Source organism: Echiichthys vipera, assembly GCF_963691815.1.
Source record: "Echiichthys vipera genome assembly, chromosome: 6".
NCBI lineage: Eukaryota > Metazoa > Chordata > Actinopteri > Perciformes > Trachinidae > Echiichthys > Echiichthys vipera.
In genome coordinates, this window is record NC_139831.1 from 21,334,876 (window position 1) to 21,349,142 (window position 14,267).

Genomic DNA, 14,267 nt, shown 5'->3' on the forward strand with positions numbered 1-14,267 from the left:
AAACTCCACACAGAAGGGTCCCAGGGACTCGAACCAGAAACCTTCTTGCTGTGAGGGACAGTGCTAACCAACACACCACCTGCCGCCCAATAAAATATATATCCTATATTGTCTATTTTTATTCTTAATCTATGGTTAAAGTAATAGTTAAATAGTAATATACTAATATACTACAACGGGGCTGTTTCACATAGTTGAAGGGGCTGTTTTAAGGACCATCGGCATTTTTAAAGCATTTCTTAAAGGGGTACTCTGGCAATTTAGTATTTGACTTTCATTAAGTTGGGGCACTCACAAGAGACATATTTTTAAAAAGAATGGACAAAATTGTAGCAGAAGAGACCGTGATACCCATACTTTTAGTATTTAACGCCATTTTGACAAAGTGGTGAACGGTGGCATTACAGCTACAGGGTTTTGGCTTCATGTGCCATTTCATAGGAATAAATGGGGCACCGCCTCCAACGTTTTCATCCGTTTTATCGTCTTAATACATCCGTACTTCAGAGCCACTGAAGATATTATACAACTCTTTTCACTGCCTATGTGGCACTCATTAATAATAAACTGATATTAATCATAGACGTAACCTCCCCGTCCGGGTCCGTTCTCTCAACTGGATCCAATCGTACTCGCCGCCATCTTGTTAGACTTTGACTCTGCCTCATTTCCTCTTACCAAAAAAGGGCATGTATGTGACCATGTGGGCAGGGAGATACATCCTTCTGGCTGACGTAAGTGAGGGCCAGTGTTTGGCTGTCACTCAAGAGGCCGCGCCCCTAATTATTCATAAACTTTAACCTCCAATAAAACAAAAACTAGCCTGGTACAAATAAATTCCCCCCCCTCAGTGTTGTCACAGAGATATGACCTAAACACACAGACTAGAATGTTTTTTTGTACCAGGTCTTAAATAGGTTTAATGATGCTGTGAAAACGGCCTGTTAAACATGGGGGTCAATGAGAAATTGCTCTATTATGAAACCTGCCCCTAGTGGACACTCAGAGACTGTTTTTGGCACTTCCGTATCGGATCAACCAGGAAGTCGCTATGGTGGGGCTTGATATTACAATGTCGGCAGAATGAGCAAAACAGGAAAACGCCTTGTTATTCTGACTCAGGAGTGTTCATGCATCATTCCAAGGCTCCCAATCATCCTTGTGGTCACACCATGTTAAATTGCCTTAATTAGCTACAATTCCTGTGTTCAAAATTTGGATCAGTTTCTTAACAAGTGAAAACATAAAACATTGAATGAGCTAAATTGATTGCATCACAGGCGTGGGTTCTTTTGGGATCCGTTACCTCCAGTGATGGTGGCTTTGCAGCCATGTTGGCATCAGCTTGTTGACACTTTTGTGGTTCTCTTCAACAAGCAGGAGATGTTGTCGCTGTCAGAAATTCATGCTGAAGCTTAAATCAAAAACATTTTTCCCTCACTAGGTCTCTTGCACTCTGGACAAAGTCAGAACTGAGGACAGGACATATCATAAAAGCAAGAGCAAAGCAATTAAAGTACAACTTCACTGAGGTTGTGTAGATTATTTACTCAGGTTTTCCCCAGCCATTAGCCCAAAAGGATTAGATTTAGACCCTGCATGTAAACACACGCTCTCTGTAAATAACTGCACCACTTGCCTCAACACGTTCTGGTTACTAAGATACCTTCTATAGTGTAAGACCATGTGTCGAGTCATTGTATGTGTTGGCCATGGTCCAACTGAAATGATCTAAGCTAAATGTCATTAAGAAAAGAGCAACCTCTGCAATCATAATGTGTTTTTTTTACTTATTACTTAACTGAAGTACAGTGTGTAAATGTTCATTGACTCATGATAGAGGTCTTATTAAAACAAACAGAACTCAAATGCTAGTAGAAGGTTTGAATACTGGTTACATAAGGTACAGTAGAGAAGCTACATGCTTTCTAACAAGGTCAGAGACCAAAAATACAGCTCTAATACCTGACCGTAACCAAACCTACTACAGTATCAAAATACAGTTGGCTTCTACCACTTCAAGCCTCCAGCCATTCATACTGGGCCGGTCATTTATAAGTGCAATGATAAATATGCCACAGAGCACATGTCAAAAGGATAGAGTGTACGCAGGGTGTGTGAGGTATTCTTAGCACTGATGACAGTGCATGCCGCCAAGTCCATTCACATCTCTAAATGGTGTCCTGGCTGCAAGACAAGGCCACTCGCCGCTGCCAAGGTATTGGTTTCTGCTTTACTGCTTATTCCTACTTCAGAAAGGCTCTGTGTTACTACAAACTGTAAGTGATATTGAACACTTTGCAGATTAGGCTTCCCGAATCATTAAAATTGAAACATTAGATCCAGCGTCCACACACACATAAAAGCCCCTCAGCAAAAGTAAATTAGTTAATCAGTCTGTTCTCATTCACTGTCCATTTACCTATGAAAAGTAATGCAGTTATTTCAATGTGATCCACGTAGTGATTAAGCCCCACATTGATGTTTGCTGCAGCGACCTCTAGTGTCCGTACTTGTTATGACTGGAGCCAAGAAGGAAATCAGGTGATGCCTTGAAAGGGCCCGGGTTGCTGCAGTAAGGACTCACACATGGTGCGCGTTCCTCTAAACGTGTTTATGATGCCAACTTTAACACTTATATAGTCTTATTAACACATAGTAATGTTGATGAGTGTGTTGATGAGTGAATGTTGATAAGCATATATGTCTTATAAGGCAGTTTTAACCAATGCTTATCACAAGGACCTTAAATAATTATACTAATTTTCAGGTTCATGCATGCATTTACATGCTTTAATGTTAAAAAACACCTTTTTTCTCATACTGCTCATGGCTGCTGCACCCCCCGTTCTTCGTTTGTCGTACTACTGACGGCAACTGAGTGTATAGTGGGATTTTCTACCATGAAAACTCACAAATTAAGTCCTCTAAACCAAACACAACTCAACCGGACATGTTGCAGCAGGACTGTGGTCCGAAATTAGGAAGCAATGAACAACACAAGCAACCAATATTACAGCTTTTTCTGTCGCTGGAATGTAGCTACATGTAGTAAACAGCAGCACGTTCTATTGTAGCTGTGTGTAGCTGTACTTCGTGGGTGTGCCCGGCGTGCTTTAACGGAGCAGATGACACTTTACTTGAAAATCCAAGAAGGCTTGATTTCAGACGGCCGAGAAAGTAGAATAAAACTGTCTGTATCCTTAGCAGATCTGCTCATGGGGGTTAAGCTGGTTACCCATACACATAATGGGTTTCCCTCATTATATGAAACTTTGGTCATGTTTAGCATAAACATCTGACATTATAACAACATATATATGACAGAAACTAAGGAAAAGCATAATAGGTCCACTTTAATATAAAAAAAACAGTGGGCCAGGAGGAATCATGTTGAACACCTGAAAGATCAAGTGATGGTATTATACTAAGTGTTATTCATGATATGAAGTGAGGAAATATTTTTGAAGAAGAAACTTTCGGAGAGCAACATGCACTAGACTAGGAGTGGGGAGATGTCTGGGGGTATATCACACTGCTGTGTGTGTCCTCAACACCCAGTGCTAAAAGATTACGAGATCATCTGCTTCCCTTTGAACATGACAGGCATCATCATCAATTTAAGCAGAACACGTCCCACTTTAAGGGAACATTATGATAGAAGTTTAACACGTCAAAGTAAGAATATGTTCCGACTGCGAGAAAGTAATCGTATAAATTCAATCATCAAAGGCTTCAGTCTCTGAAAACGCTTTTTAAGGAACTCAAGTGTACTGAGCTTCATAGGTCGCATGTTGTTATACGCACATGTACATGTGCATCAATCAACAGCAAGTGTGGTATGTTTCTCCTACAGCAGCACAGGAGCCGTTAGCAGTTGTCGTCCTCCAGGATGTCTTGGTGTTCCTCCCAGAACTGGTCCCCTATAATGTCACAGTGGTGAGCCTTCACCACCCTCCTGCTGCGAGTCACGGTCACATCCTTCTCCTCTTTGTTTGGTATCTTCATGCGTCTGGTGACGGTTTCATCTTGCTGGACACAAAGAATACAGTACATTAGTTAATTCATAAACATTTAATTCATTTTTCTGTTTCCCCTTGCTTCTAGTCTATGTTAAGTTAGCCTTCTGTCTACCGACTGTAGTAAATGAACATGCACAGAAGAACTGTTTCTAGATTCAACATTTTCTGCTGGTATTTGACAAGCACACATTGCAGAGCACAGAAGCTGAAGCAGATACCACAGATGGTACACTGTAGCATTCGCAAACATTTTAAGCATCAGCAATGTAACTTTAAGAATGGACCGGTTTATTAACCGAACATTCACGTTGACCAATAATTGCCTTGATGACTAAATCTGTGAATCTACTATGCTGCGCCAATTTTGCACTGACTGACTGCTGCGTTAAAAGGTTAAAAAGGGGTTTGAAGCAGTTGTGAAAGAAGGTTATATTAAAGGTTGTTGAATTTAAAACCATTCAGTTATTTTGTTTGTTACAGAAGATTTCTAACAACAATAATAATGAATGATGTCAAACACAAAATAAACAACAAGCTAGCGGCTATTTGCTATCTGCCAAATTGTTATTTTAAACATAAGTATCGGTATTGGCACAGAAGTTCACAATTGGTGCATCTCTGAATTAATGCTTTTGCTCCTGGAAATTTCCAGACCAAGGAAGCGCAGTGTCAAGTTGAGTGATAAGTTTGGATGAGTGGTTCTTTTTTTTTTTTTTTAAAGATTATTTTTTGGCTGTTTGTCAAGCCTTTATTATATAGGACAGGCAGGAAATGGGGTGAGAGAGAACAAGGGGGTGACATGCAGCAAAGGGCCACAGCTCAGAGTCGAACCCTCAGCCGCTGCCTCCAGGACCTTCAGTTTCTTTACATGGGGGGACTGCTCTGACCACTCAGCCACCGGCCACCCTGGATGAGCAGTGCTACAGAAAGCTGCCAGCAGTTATACCACGGGCCAAGCAATCGGCTTGTTGTGACTCTGTACAGACACGTTTTGAACGGGTGCTGCACTAGTTGACTACATAAGAAGTAGAAGAGACGTGAGGTGGAAGTGGCTCCACGAAGGATTAAAATCCATTCATCACTCATTGAAAACCACAGATATCTAACAGGAGTTATCCTGAATATCTCTAAAAACTCCCTTTTAGCAGCTCACCTTCTCCCAGATGAGAGAGGTGCCTTTCTTGTGGAGGTCAGATTCAGCGTTGTAGTTGATGTCAAACTCAGAGAACAGGATCTCATTTTTGTCTGCAGCCAATGTTCCCTGGAGGCAGACAGAACACAACAAGTCATATGTATGCAGCGATAACAAAAAAGTTCCCAACAGCACCAACAACGGCATTAAAATGACCACACCACCCACTGGTTCCTCAAATGTTTTTCTGTTTTAAAAAGAGCTAAGAAGCAAGATGGTTGGTACTGTGAAGGACTCATGTTGCCCAAACATCAGGCCAGAATAAATATTTTCACAACGTGTCATCTGTCATCACTTCCTCTGAGTTTCCCTCACAGCATACCGAAGAATAAAGTGACTTCCAGAGAACAGCTGCGGCAAGTGTTGAGAATAAACCAGACGTAAATAATGTGGTGACCATGTAAATACACCCAAATGAGCCAATGAAATGCGCTCTCTGCTATACATGCAACTGCATTCCCCGGACATCCAGAACCATGTCTTCTTGCTAACAGGGTCGGGCTGATTATGCAGTCCCATACCAAATAGTCCTATAATAATAATCACAACACAAATAATTCATACACAGACATTTATGTTGGAAAATGGATTTAAAAAAAAGCTGTGATTAACTTTAATTTTCATAATCAATTCATCTACTGGTTATTATTATATTTTCCATTAATCGACTCATTGTTTAGTCCAACAAAATGTCAAGAATATTGATGATTGACCAGCAAAACTTATCAATATTGCAAATATCTTTTCACCTGAACCAGTAAATATTTGATCTATTTATTTGATAGATGCCTTTTAACAATTAATTCATTGTTAATATTGTGTAATATGATTCATTTCCAGTCAACTGAATGACTCATTAGCTACTTCCCTCACCTGGAATGGCTACCAAACGTCAATCAGGATAATAAATGTGTCCATCACAAGGCATTGGTAAAACACTCAGTACACAGAGTAAAAGTTGTGCTCCTTTAGAAAAGTTGTAACTTATCTGTAGCCCATTGCAAACATGCAGTACGAGTAGACAGTGTTATGTCTTCATAAATGTATTCATAACTACCAGCCTAGACAGTGACGCTGGTATTGGTTTCACCTTGTGAGCCTGTTTGTGGGTCATCATAAGAAAATGTGGGAACTAGGGTTGAAAGAATTAAGGGAAATAACCTTCTTCTTCTCTTGATCTGATCCTGTCATTTATAGATGTTAAAAAGGAATAACAATAAAAAGTTGATATTGTTATAAGATACAGTATATCTGATAAACACATGCACCTATACATGCACACACAAACATACACTCTGCGGCAACTTTATTAGGTGCACCTGGTGCTTAATAAATTGTCAGTGTGGCCTTCTGCTGCTGTTCCCTATCTTCTAAAAAGTCAGTGGTGTTGTGTGTTCACAGATGCTCTCCTGCATTCCTCTGTTGTAACCAGTGGATATTTGAGTTACTGTTGCCTTTCTATCCGCTCCAACCAGTCTGGCCTTTGCACCCACAGAACTGCCGCTCACTGGATCTTTTCTCTTTTTGGGACCATTCTCTGTAAACCCTAGAGATGGTTGTGCGTGAAACTCCCAGTAGATCAGCAGTTTTTGAAATACTCAGACCAGCCCGTCTGGCACCAACAACCATGCCACGTTCAAAGTCACTTAAATCTCCTTTCTTCCCCATTCTGATGCTCGGTTTGAACTGCAGCACATCGTCTTCACCATGTCTACAATTCAACCTCAATGAGGTGAGTTGCTGCCATGTGATTGACTGATTCGAAATTTGCGTTAATGAGCAGTTGGACAGGTGCACCTAATAAAGTGGCCGGGGAGTGTACATTAAATAACTTGTGTTTCGCTCTCACCTTTAAGCGGTCATCGGCCTGGGCTGTGGTGAGTCCCCCCTTTTGTACCAAAGTCCAAAACACTGTGTTGTACAAATTATTTATGTGACCTTAAAGACACAAAATCATAACAAACAGTATGACATATTTTACCCATGTTGGTGTAATGAACACATTCATTTAGAAGTCATATGCATGATTTTGTAAAACAGTTAGAGCGCAGTATGCACTTACAATCTGCTTGCCTCCAGCTGAGGTAGTCTCTGAGGTTGCGGTTGCTAGGATACAGGACCACACGTCCATCAAAGCCTGGGGGGTACAAGAGGGGCTGCTCCCCAAAAAACTCTTTCCAGTAGAACACATATGAGGAGGAGAACTGGGAAGTCACGTGTGTCATGAGCTTACTGCCAGAAAAGTAAGAGGAGAAATAAAGTCAAGAGAGTGAAAAGCATGTGAGAGGATGACACTGATCAACAGTGTGGCAAAACCCTGGTACCTGGCTCTCCTCTTGAACCAGTTGGAGGTCCTCTTGAAAACAAAGCTGAACTCGTCACTCTGACCATAAGCAATGACAATATCATCTAGTTCTTCCATTACAGAGCGAGCACTCCGGGTCATCAAGCCCAAGGCCCTGTTATCATTGGGCTTCGTAAACTTGTGCTGCTCTGCAAACCTGAAACAGAATGAATGAAAAATAAAACTCAAAACGACAGAATGATTGATTTGCAACATCACGCATGTCTTCACATGGATTACAAATGTTCAGCATGAAGAGGAAACTCACTTGTGGAAGTTGCGCCCATCCAGTCTCACAACAATGTAGCAGTTTCGTAGACAAGTGTCATCTGTTTCAAAGTTGCGGACATACTCAAACTTGCTCTTAGCCATGCTGCTGGAACTGGTAAAAAGACAGGCCAAAGGTTTGATGACGAAAGTCCTGACACGTCCACCAATTCTGCAGGCTTTTCCGATCAGCATGAGGGTGCTCCTGAAAAAAAAAGCAACAAACACACACATTCAAAACAGGAAGGGAGGAGTAGTGCATGGTGCATTCACCACCATGACATGTTTCTCTCCCTTACATGATCACACATTGTGCCTTTAACAATACAGAGCACAGGTCTTCAATGTTTTTAGGCCAAAGACCCCTTAGCTGAAAGAGAGATGACAAATATTGTATAAAAATGAGTTACGTAATAAATTGGGCTTAACAGCTAGGGCGGCCGAAAGTCTATGCACACAGCTTTTTGAGGTGCATACAATACTAAGATATTACAATGATCGTTATTACCATATTCATACATCATGTGTTAATGTTAAACATACATTTGAAAGGAACAATGAATCCTTCAGCTGTATCTGTGTATGACTACCTTGTCAATAAGCCAGTAAGCCTATCATCAAGGCTGTGTAAATGCTTTTATTTATCTTTTCACAAATTAATCTTTTCTCATTATACGTTGCATTCATGTTAGTTCACATTTTCAGACATATTTTTGAAGAAAAAAAAAAAACCTTAGAAAGGTAAGACAATTTTGCGGACCCCGAGCAGTAACGCTGAGGACCCCATGGGGGTCCCTGACCCCCCTGTTGAACACCTCTGATATAGAAGAGTATTGAAAAAGGTGATCCTGGTACTTAATATCGGATTGAAAACATAGACTGTATAAAAAAGCAGTTTGAAGCCTACTTATGTGTTAATACAAATTAATTTATCTTGACATTACAGTCACTAACATTAAATAAAATAAAAAACTCACTCACAGCGCGACCAATTATGGAATAATTCATGTTACATGTTCGTCGATAACAAGTGTTATTACTTACACTTGGATGTCAAGTCCAACACAGCTACAAGTTAAGAAACAGTAACGTTACCGCCGGGAAACCCGTTGACTTCATGCGTTAATATGTAGCTTTACGGTTAGTTAAATTAACCCATAACTGTTTTAGTAGAGTAGTGTTAATGAAACAATGCGCTCCACTGATATTTACATTTATTCTGAGACAGTTCACACACGCCCGTTGGGTTGTGTACAGTCCGTCAACAAAGTATGTCGTAGTGGCGCCGCAGACACTACGAACAAAAGTTCCGGAGCACAAGCCGGAAGTCAGCAAACAATTCATTAAAAACTAATAGATTAATATTCTCAGTTGCCTTTTCACCCTCTTTTAACAGACCGTCGTGAATTTATTCCTGTGCTGCAGCATTAGGTAATATATTTAGGGTGTAAGGAAAGCACATTTACACAGAAGCAGCCTAACATCATTTGTGTTTTAGCGTCATCTTGTGGCGACGGCAGGGCGATGTGACCAAAGATCGTCTATTCTAAAGGACCTTTCAAAGTGTTTTGTAAAAATAAGTAACTAACAAATTTGATTTGGATTGATTTTGAATTTATAACTAATTTTTAACAATCCAAAATATTCGGCAGATAAAACTTACATAATAGGTTTGATCGTTATCTTAGCAAAATGCTATTCACATTAATGATTTGGCTTAACAAACTACTCTCCTTTTATATTTTTGAAAGACTCAGATTGAAATCATATTTGACCACTATGGAAAACGTAAAACTGAAAAAATAATAAATTGGCAAAATCTATTATTTTGGCACATCAGATTTACTTCCTCAATTTAGCAGACCACAAATGTTTTTTTTTTGTGTTATTCTTGATTAATTTGTCTATGTTTTACTGCCTTTGTACATGTCAATTAATGGTATTATTGTTTCTACATTTAGATTTACATTTTTGCTATTGTCTTAGAAAAGTAATGGTTATATTGATTTTTTTTCAATAAAAATCAATCAATAAAAGTAAAATAAAAGTGTAAGAGGTTACGGAAACACGTTTTATGGAACTTGTTGACCTGTTGAAGGCTAGACTGTTCTCTGGGGGAATCAGTTTAATTGTCGTGTATAAAATATGTGTATATTATTAGACTGTTAATATGAAATTATTACAGAAAAAAAGGAAAACCCACAGAAAATACCGCTTCCTGGGTTGAAATGCACCACATGACTTGCCTCTTGAAAAAGATGCCGAGTGAGAGCTCTGCCTCAACTTTCCCAGGGGTCTTCACTTCGCTGTGTTTGCTCCATATGCGACTGTTTCAAACATGGAGGAGAGGGAAAGAAAAAGTGTGAAGTCTGACAGCAAAGAAACGGTAACCGCCACCTGCTCGAGTGCGCCGTCGGTCCCGGAGCATGCCCCAGAGGCGGGCCGTAAAGACGGGGTCGGTGACGCAGACAGAATAGACGTCTGCTCGGATCACTTTGACCCCCTCTTGGCCTTGTACTCGCCGACTGTGCAGCTTCCTTTTCCCAACGTCAAATGCTTCAACAACGTGGCCGCGTACGAGAGCTTCCTGAAGGGCGGCCGCGGCAGAGCCAAGCCGGAGAATGTGGAGAAAAAGCGGGTGAAGGCGATGAAAGGGGTGGCGGACCCTGAACGCATCGAGAGGCTGAAGAAGCTCATGGTGAACAACCGGGTGCCGCAGGAGGGGGAGAGCAGCGGCGCACCGCGGAGGAGGAGGCAGAAGCCCCCGAAGAATGTCCTGACAAGGATGCCCTGTAGGTTCAACTAACACCGCTGTGACATCGGTGCATGGAGCTTTTTAAAAATGTACATCCACTTGTCAAATACATTCAAATTGTCTAAATGTTGGCACAACAGGGTTCACAAACAAACAAAGAGTACAGGACATTATTACAATAATGCAAAATTATAAAATCAAACACGACCATGAACACTCAAGGATTCATCTAATGTGTTATAAAAGTATAAGATTTGCATAAATGAATCGTTTTGGTTAGGCTTTTTATTAAGAAGCTTTACATTTTTATAGTTTAAAAATATGTGTTCAGATCTGATGTTTTTGAGAGAGTTTAGATTATTTCATTATATAAATATATAACATTTAGCTAAGATTATGAGACATTTAAACGCTGTTCATTGTTAGATACATTTGGATATTGAGAAACCAAACAGTTTCCACTTTTTACACATTAGTTAGTAGTTAGTTTTAAACTGACTAGATAAAAAATGTCAAGTCTTCATTCACATTATTCAAAGCCTGTTTGATCTATTTGAATTGCTGATTTTGTCCATTGAACAGTCCCAAACTCAAAGATATCCAATTTACAATACTTTGAAACGGAGAACAAAATACTGTAAATCCTCATAACTCAGAAGCATGAACTGGAGAATACAGGTGGACATCATCCTATTGAAAAGGCTAAATCTAGTAGTGGCCTAACTTTTGAATGTTTAGCCTTTTTTACCTTCTGTAGTTTATTAGTTGTGGAGCTGTGTAACCTGATTGTCGTGTGTGTTCAGTATGTGAAGGCAGTCCGTTGGGGCAGCTGTACCGATATGTAAAGGAGAGGATAAGGGTCAAAGTTCACATCAGGACCTTCAAGGGACTGAGGGGAGTGTGCTCTGGCTTTGTCGTGGCCTTCGACAAGTGCTGGAACATGGTGAGCTCTCATACTTACATTTTCTCATTGACTTCTCGATTGACAGCTGCCATATTTTGAAAATAACCCATGAAGTTGATGTCTTTCTATTGGCCTTTCACTGTTTGTTTATTATTTTTCTTTGTCAGGCAATGGTGGATGTAGATGAGACGTACAGAGAGCCTCTGCTCGGAGACGCGTTCTACCATGAAAAGGCTCTCACCATTTCACGGGTACGCACTAGTTTTCAATGAATATCTGACTGAAATAGATGTCTGACTCTGTAATCGTCAAAGTTTGGATAAAGAGGTCAACAGTGAAAGTGAGAAACAATTCACAAAATGACAACAGTCACTGTCAGGGCTAACCTAACAAATACATTGTGTTTCCCCACATTGCTGCCCCACTTTTAAAGTGGACTAGCAGCAGAAAGACATGTTATTTGTATAAGCAGTAATATCACACTGATTAAGAGAGCCAACAGTAAACAGTGAGCCTGTTCTCAGTTAGATGCAGTTTCAGACTGTAATGCTGGATTACATGCGTGCATCGCCTCTGTGAATCCCTCTTCCATAGGGAGGGAATTTGGACCCTGCCAATAACAATTACTACTATGAATGAACACTTGTTGAATGGCTACTTCCAATAAATGTCATAAAAATGGGTTTCATTTCATGACAATTAGAACTTCAAGATCTAAATTTAATCCACAAATGTTAATGTGACTGAAATCTCTGCGCAGCTCTTTGAGAAGCTCAAGCTCCAGGAAAGCCCAGGAGGTGATGAGCCAGAGAAGAAGCACGCAGCCCAGGAAACAGCCAGCAAGCAGCAGCCTTCAAACCCAAAAAGTATTTCAAAATACCTGTCGGTTCACCCTACCAGCAAGAAAAAGGACTGCAGCGCCGCGTCCAAACTGTCTGACGCTGTTAAAATCAAACATGATAAGCCCAAAGTGTCGCTGAGGGCCCAGGGTCCAGAGGTCTGTCAGAAGAAAGACTCCCGGACGTACGGCAAGGTCCACACACGCCACATCAACCAGCTTTTCATCCGGGGGGAAAACGTCCTCCTGGTTAACCCACAGCCACTCTGATAATCGTCTTCTGTTTGATATTTACCCCGGATTAAAAAAAAGGTCGGCCTCAACCACAATCAATCCGGTTTTTATTTGACACCGAACATGTGTAGTGATCGGTGTGAAATTCTGATGAGCTGTGATTTAAATAGATTCAGAGGACTCAAACAAGCTCTATTGTTATATCATATTGATATGGAGGTTTTTCCTCTTCCCACCAAATAATCTTGATTTTGAAGAATAAAAGCATCTCAGTTCTAATTATAGTCATTTCTTGTCTTGTTTTGCTTTCATCTGACAGCCTCTAAAGGGAATTTATTTTGACACTGTTATGCCACAGCACTAAAAACTGTTTGTGTTATGGTTGTTGGCCAGCAGGTGGCAGCATAAACACATTAGTGCCATCTGTTAGGCCATTGTCATCTCAAAGAGCTTGTCCCTTTATGTTGCTTTCCCCGTTAGTTTGAACGGGGATGACAGCGCAGTCTCTGCGGACTTCATAAATGCATTATGAATAATTGAGTTTGTGAAGCTAGAGATTGCAGATGGCACTCAAAAGCTGTCATTTGTCTTGACGTCTCAGATTGCTTTTACTCTATAATGGGCACATTACCCATAAAAGCCCAATTTACTGCATCTCATGGAAGTTGTAAAGATGTTTTTTTCAGTTTTAAATGGCAGCGGTTACATTTGGATGATGAGAGCACAGAAGGACTCGATGTTGCTATAATGTTTCTGGGTCTGAGTTTATTTTCTTTTTTTACCTAATTTGACTGCAGTTTATTTGACCCTTGTTCTATATATTTTATGCCATAAATGGGACACATTCTGAGCTGTTGTTCATCTGTATACTGTTACTTTTCACACATATATATATTATTAGTGTAGCCCATTTAACAGTCTTTCTCTCCAGAGAGTGAAAATGGGGTCAATTGTTTAATACAAGCTGTGTTTTAGTCGTATTTACCACACTAGTGTGCTCCAACAAACCTCAATATAATATGAGGGCACTGCACTGGTGGTGAATAGATGGGCCACAATTAGACTACACAATCTTTCTCTTGAGTGTATTATATCAGAGTAACCAGGCCATACATCTCATTAGGGCAAACTGTAAATGTCATCAGTTAAATGGATTTTCAAGGACACAAATATTAAGTTCTTTAAATGCAACACCAATAGCTTTTTTTGAACGCTCCATATTATGCTCCTTTTCAGACACATGCTTGTATTTTGGGTTTCTACCTGAACATTTAACATGCTTTATGGTTAAAAAAAAAGTTTTTCTCATACGGTCTGTCCGAATATACTACCTGTCTGAAACACTGTGTTTTAGCACTTGTCTCTTTAAGATCCCCTCCTGAAAAGTCCCAGTCTGCTCGGATTGGTCAGTTTCTGGTCTCTGAACCGTCATTGCAGTCGGGGAGTGACTGTAGCAGCACTTTCTTCTGTACAGAGGTCCTGGTGGCTCCTTTACAGACAGTTTCTGAATACAGGCTGTGTGCATTTCTCTGTGGATTGAACGTTTTGATGCTTTCTGGGCTCACAGTAGGTCACGCAATACTTTAAGTATTGATATAGTACCATGACCTGCCTTATAATCAAAAAACATGGCAATCTGAGTTTTTAACAATATTGGATCTTTGAATTATTCAAAGAATGCTATGTGCTATTACGGTTACATTAAAGCTTA

General features: G+C 40.2%; 2 protein-coding genes across 2 annotated transcripts; one reads left to right on the forward strand and one right to left on the reverse strand.

Moving 5' to 3' along the window:
- Positions 1–3,395: 3,395 nt before the first annotated feature.
- thg1l (tRNA-histidine guanylyltransferase 1-like) lies at positions 3,396–9,010 on the reverse strand. Its single transcript, XM_083915749.1, has 7 exons — positions 8,870–9,010; positions 7,827–8,030; positions 7,539–7,715; positions 7,277–7,446; positions 7,064–7,152; positions 5,176–5,283; positions 3,396–4,032 (listed from the first exon to the last, which is right to left on the reverse strand). The coding sequence occupies exons 2-7, from the start codon at positions 8,018–8,020 to the stop codon at positions 3,871–3,873; spliced, it is 900 nt and encodes a 299-aa protein (XP_083771875.1). The 5' UTR covers positions 8,021–8,030; positions 8,870–9,010; the 3' UTR covers positions 3,396–3,870.
- Positions 9,011–10,160: 1,150 nt separating this feature from the next.
- lsm11 (LSM11, U7 small nuclear RNA associated) lies at positions 10,161–12,737 on the forward strand. The gene is made up of 4 exons (XM_083915860.1): positions 10,161–10,617; positions 11,384–11,523; positions 11,652–11,735; positions 12,245–12,737. The coding sequence occupies exons 1-4, from the start codon at positions 10,164–10,166 to the stop codon at positions 12,590–12,592; spliced, it is 1,026 nt and encodes a 341-aa protein (XP_083771986.1). The 5' UTR covers positions 10,161–10,163; the 3' UTR covers positions 12,593–12,737.
- The last annotated feature ends 1,530 nt before the right edge of the window (positions 12,738–14,267 follow it).

Excerpts from the sequence above, each read along its gene's own strand:
- thg1l (XM_083915749.1), bottom strand. The coding sequence starts at position 8,020 with ATGCTGATCGGAAAAGCCTGCAGAATTGGTGGACGTGTCAGGACTTTC. Across the intron at positions 7,716-7,826 it reads GATGGGCGCAACTTCCACAA|GTTTGCAGAGCAGCACAAGT; the intron begins GTGAGTTTCCTC and ends ATTCTGTTTCAG. Across the intron at positions 7,153-7,276 it reads CAGCTGGAGGCAAGCAGATT|GTCACATAAATAATTTGTAC; the intron begins GTAAGTGCATAC and ends TGTGTCTTTAAG.
- lsm11 (XM_083915860.1), top strand. The coding sequence starts at position 10,164 with ATGGAGGAGAGGGAAAGAAAAAGTGTGAAGTCTGACAGCAAAGAAACG. Across the intron at positions 10,618-11,383 it reads TGTCCTGACAAGGATGCCCT|TATGTGAAGGCAGTCCGTTG; the intron begins GTAGGTTCAACT and ends GTGTGTGTTCAG. Across the intron at positions 11,736-12,244 it reads AGGCTCTCACCATTTCACGG|CTCTTTGAGAAGCTCAAGCT; the intron begins GTACGCACTAGT and ends ATCTCTGCGCAG.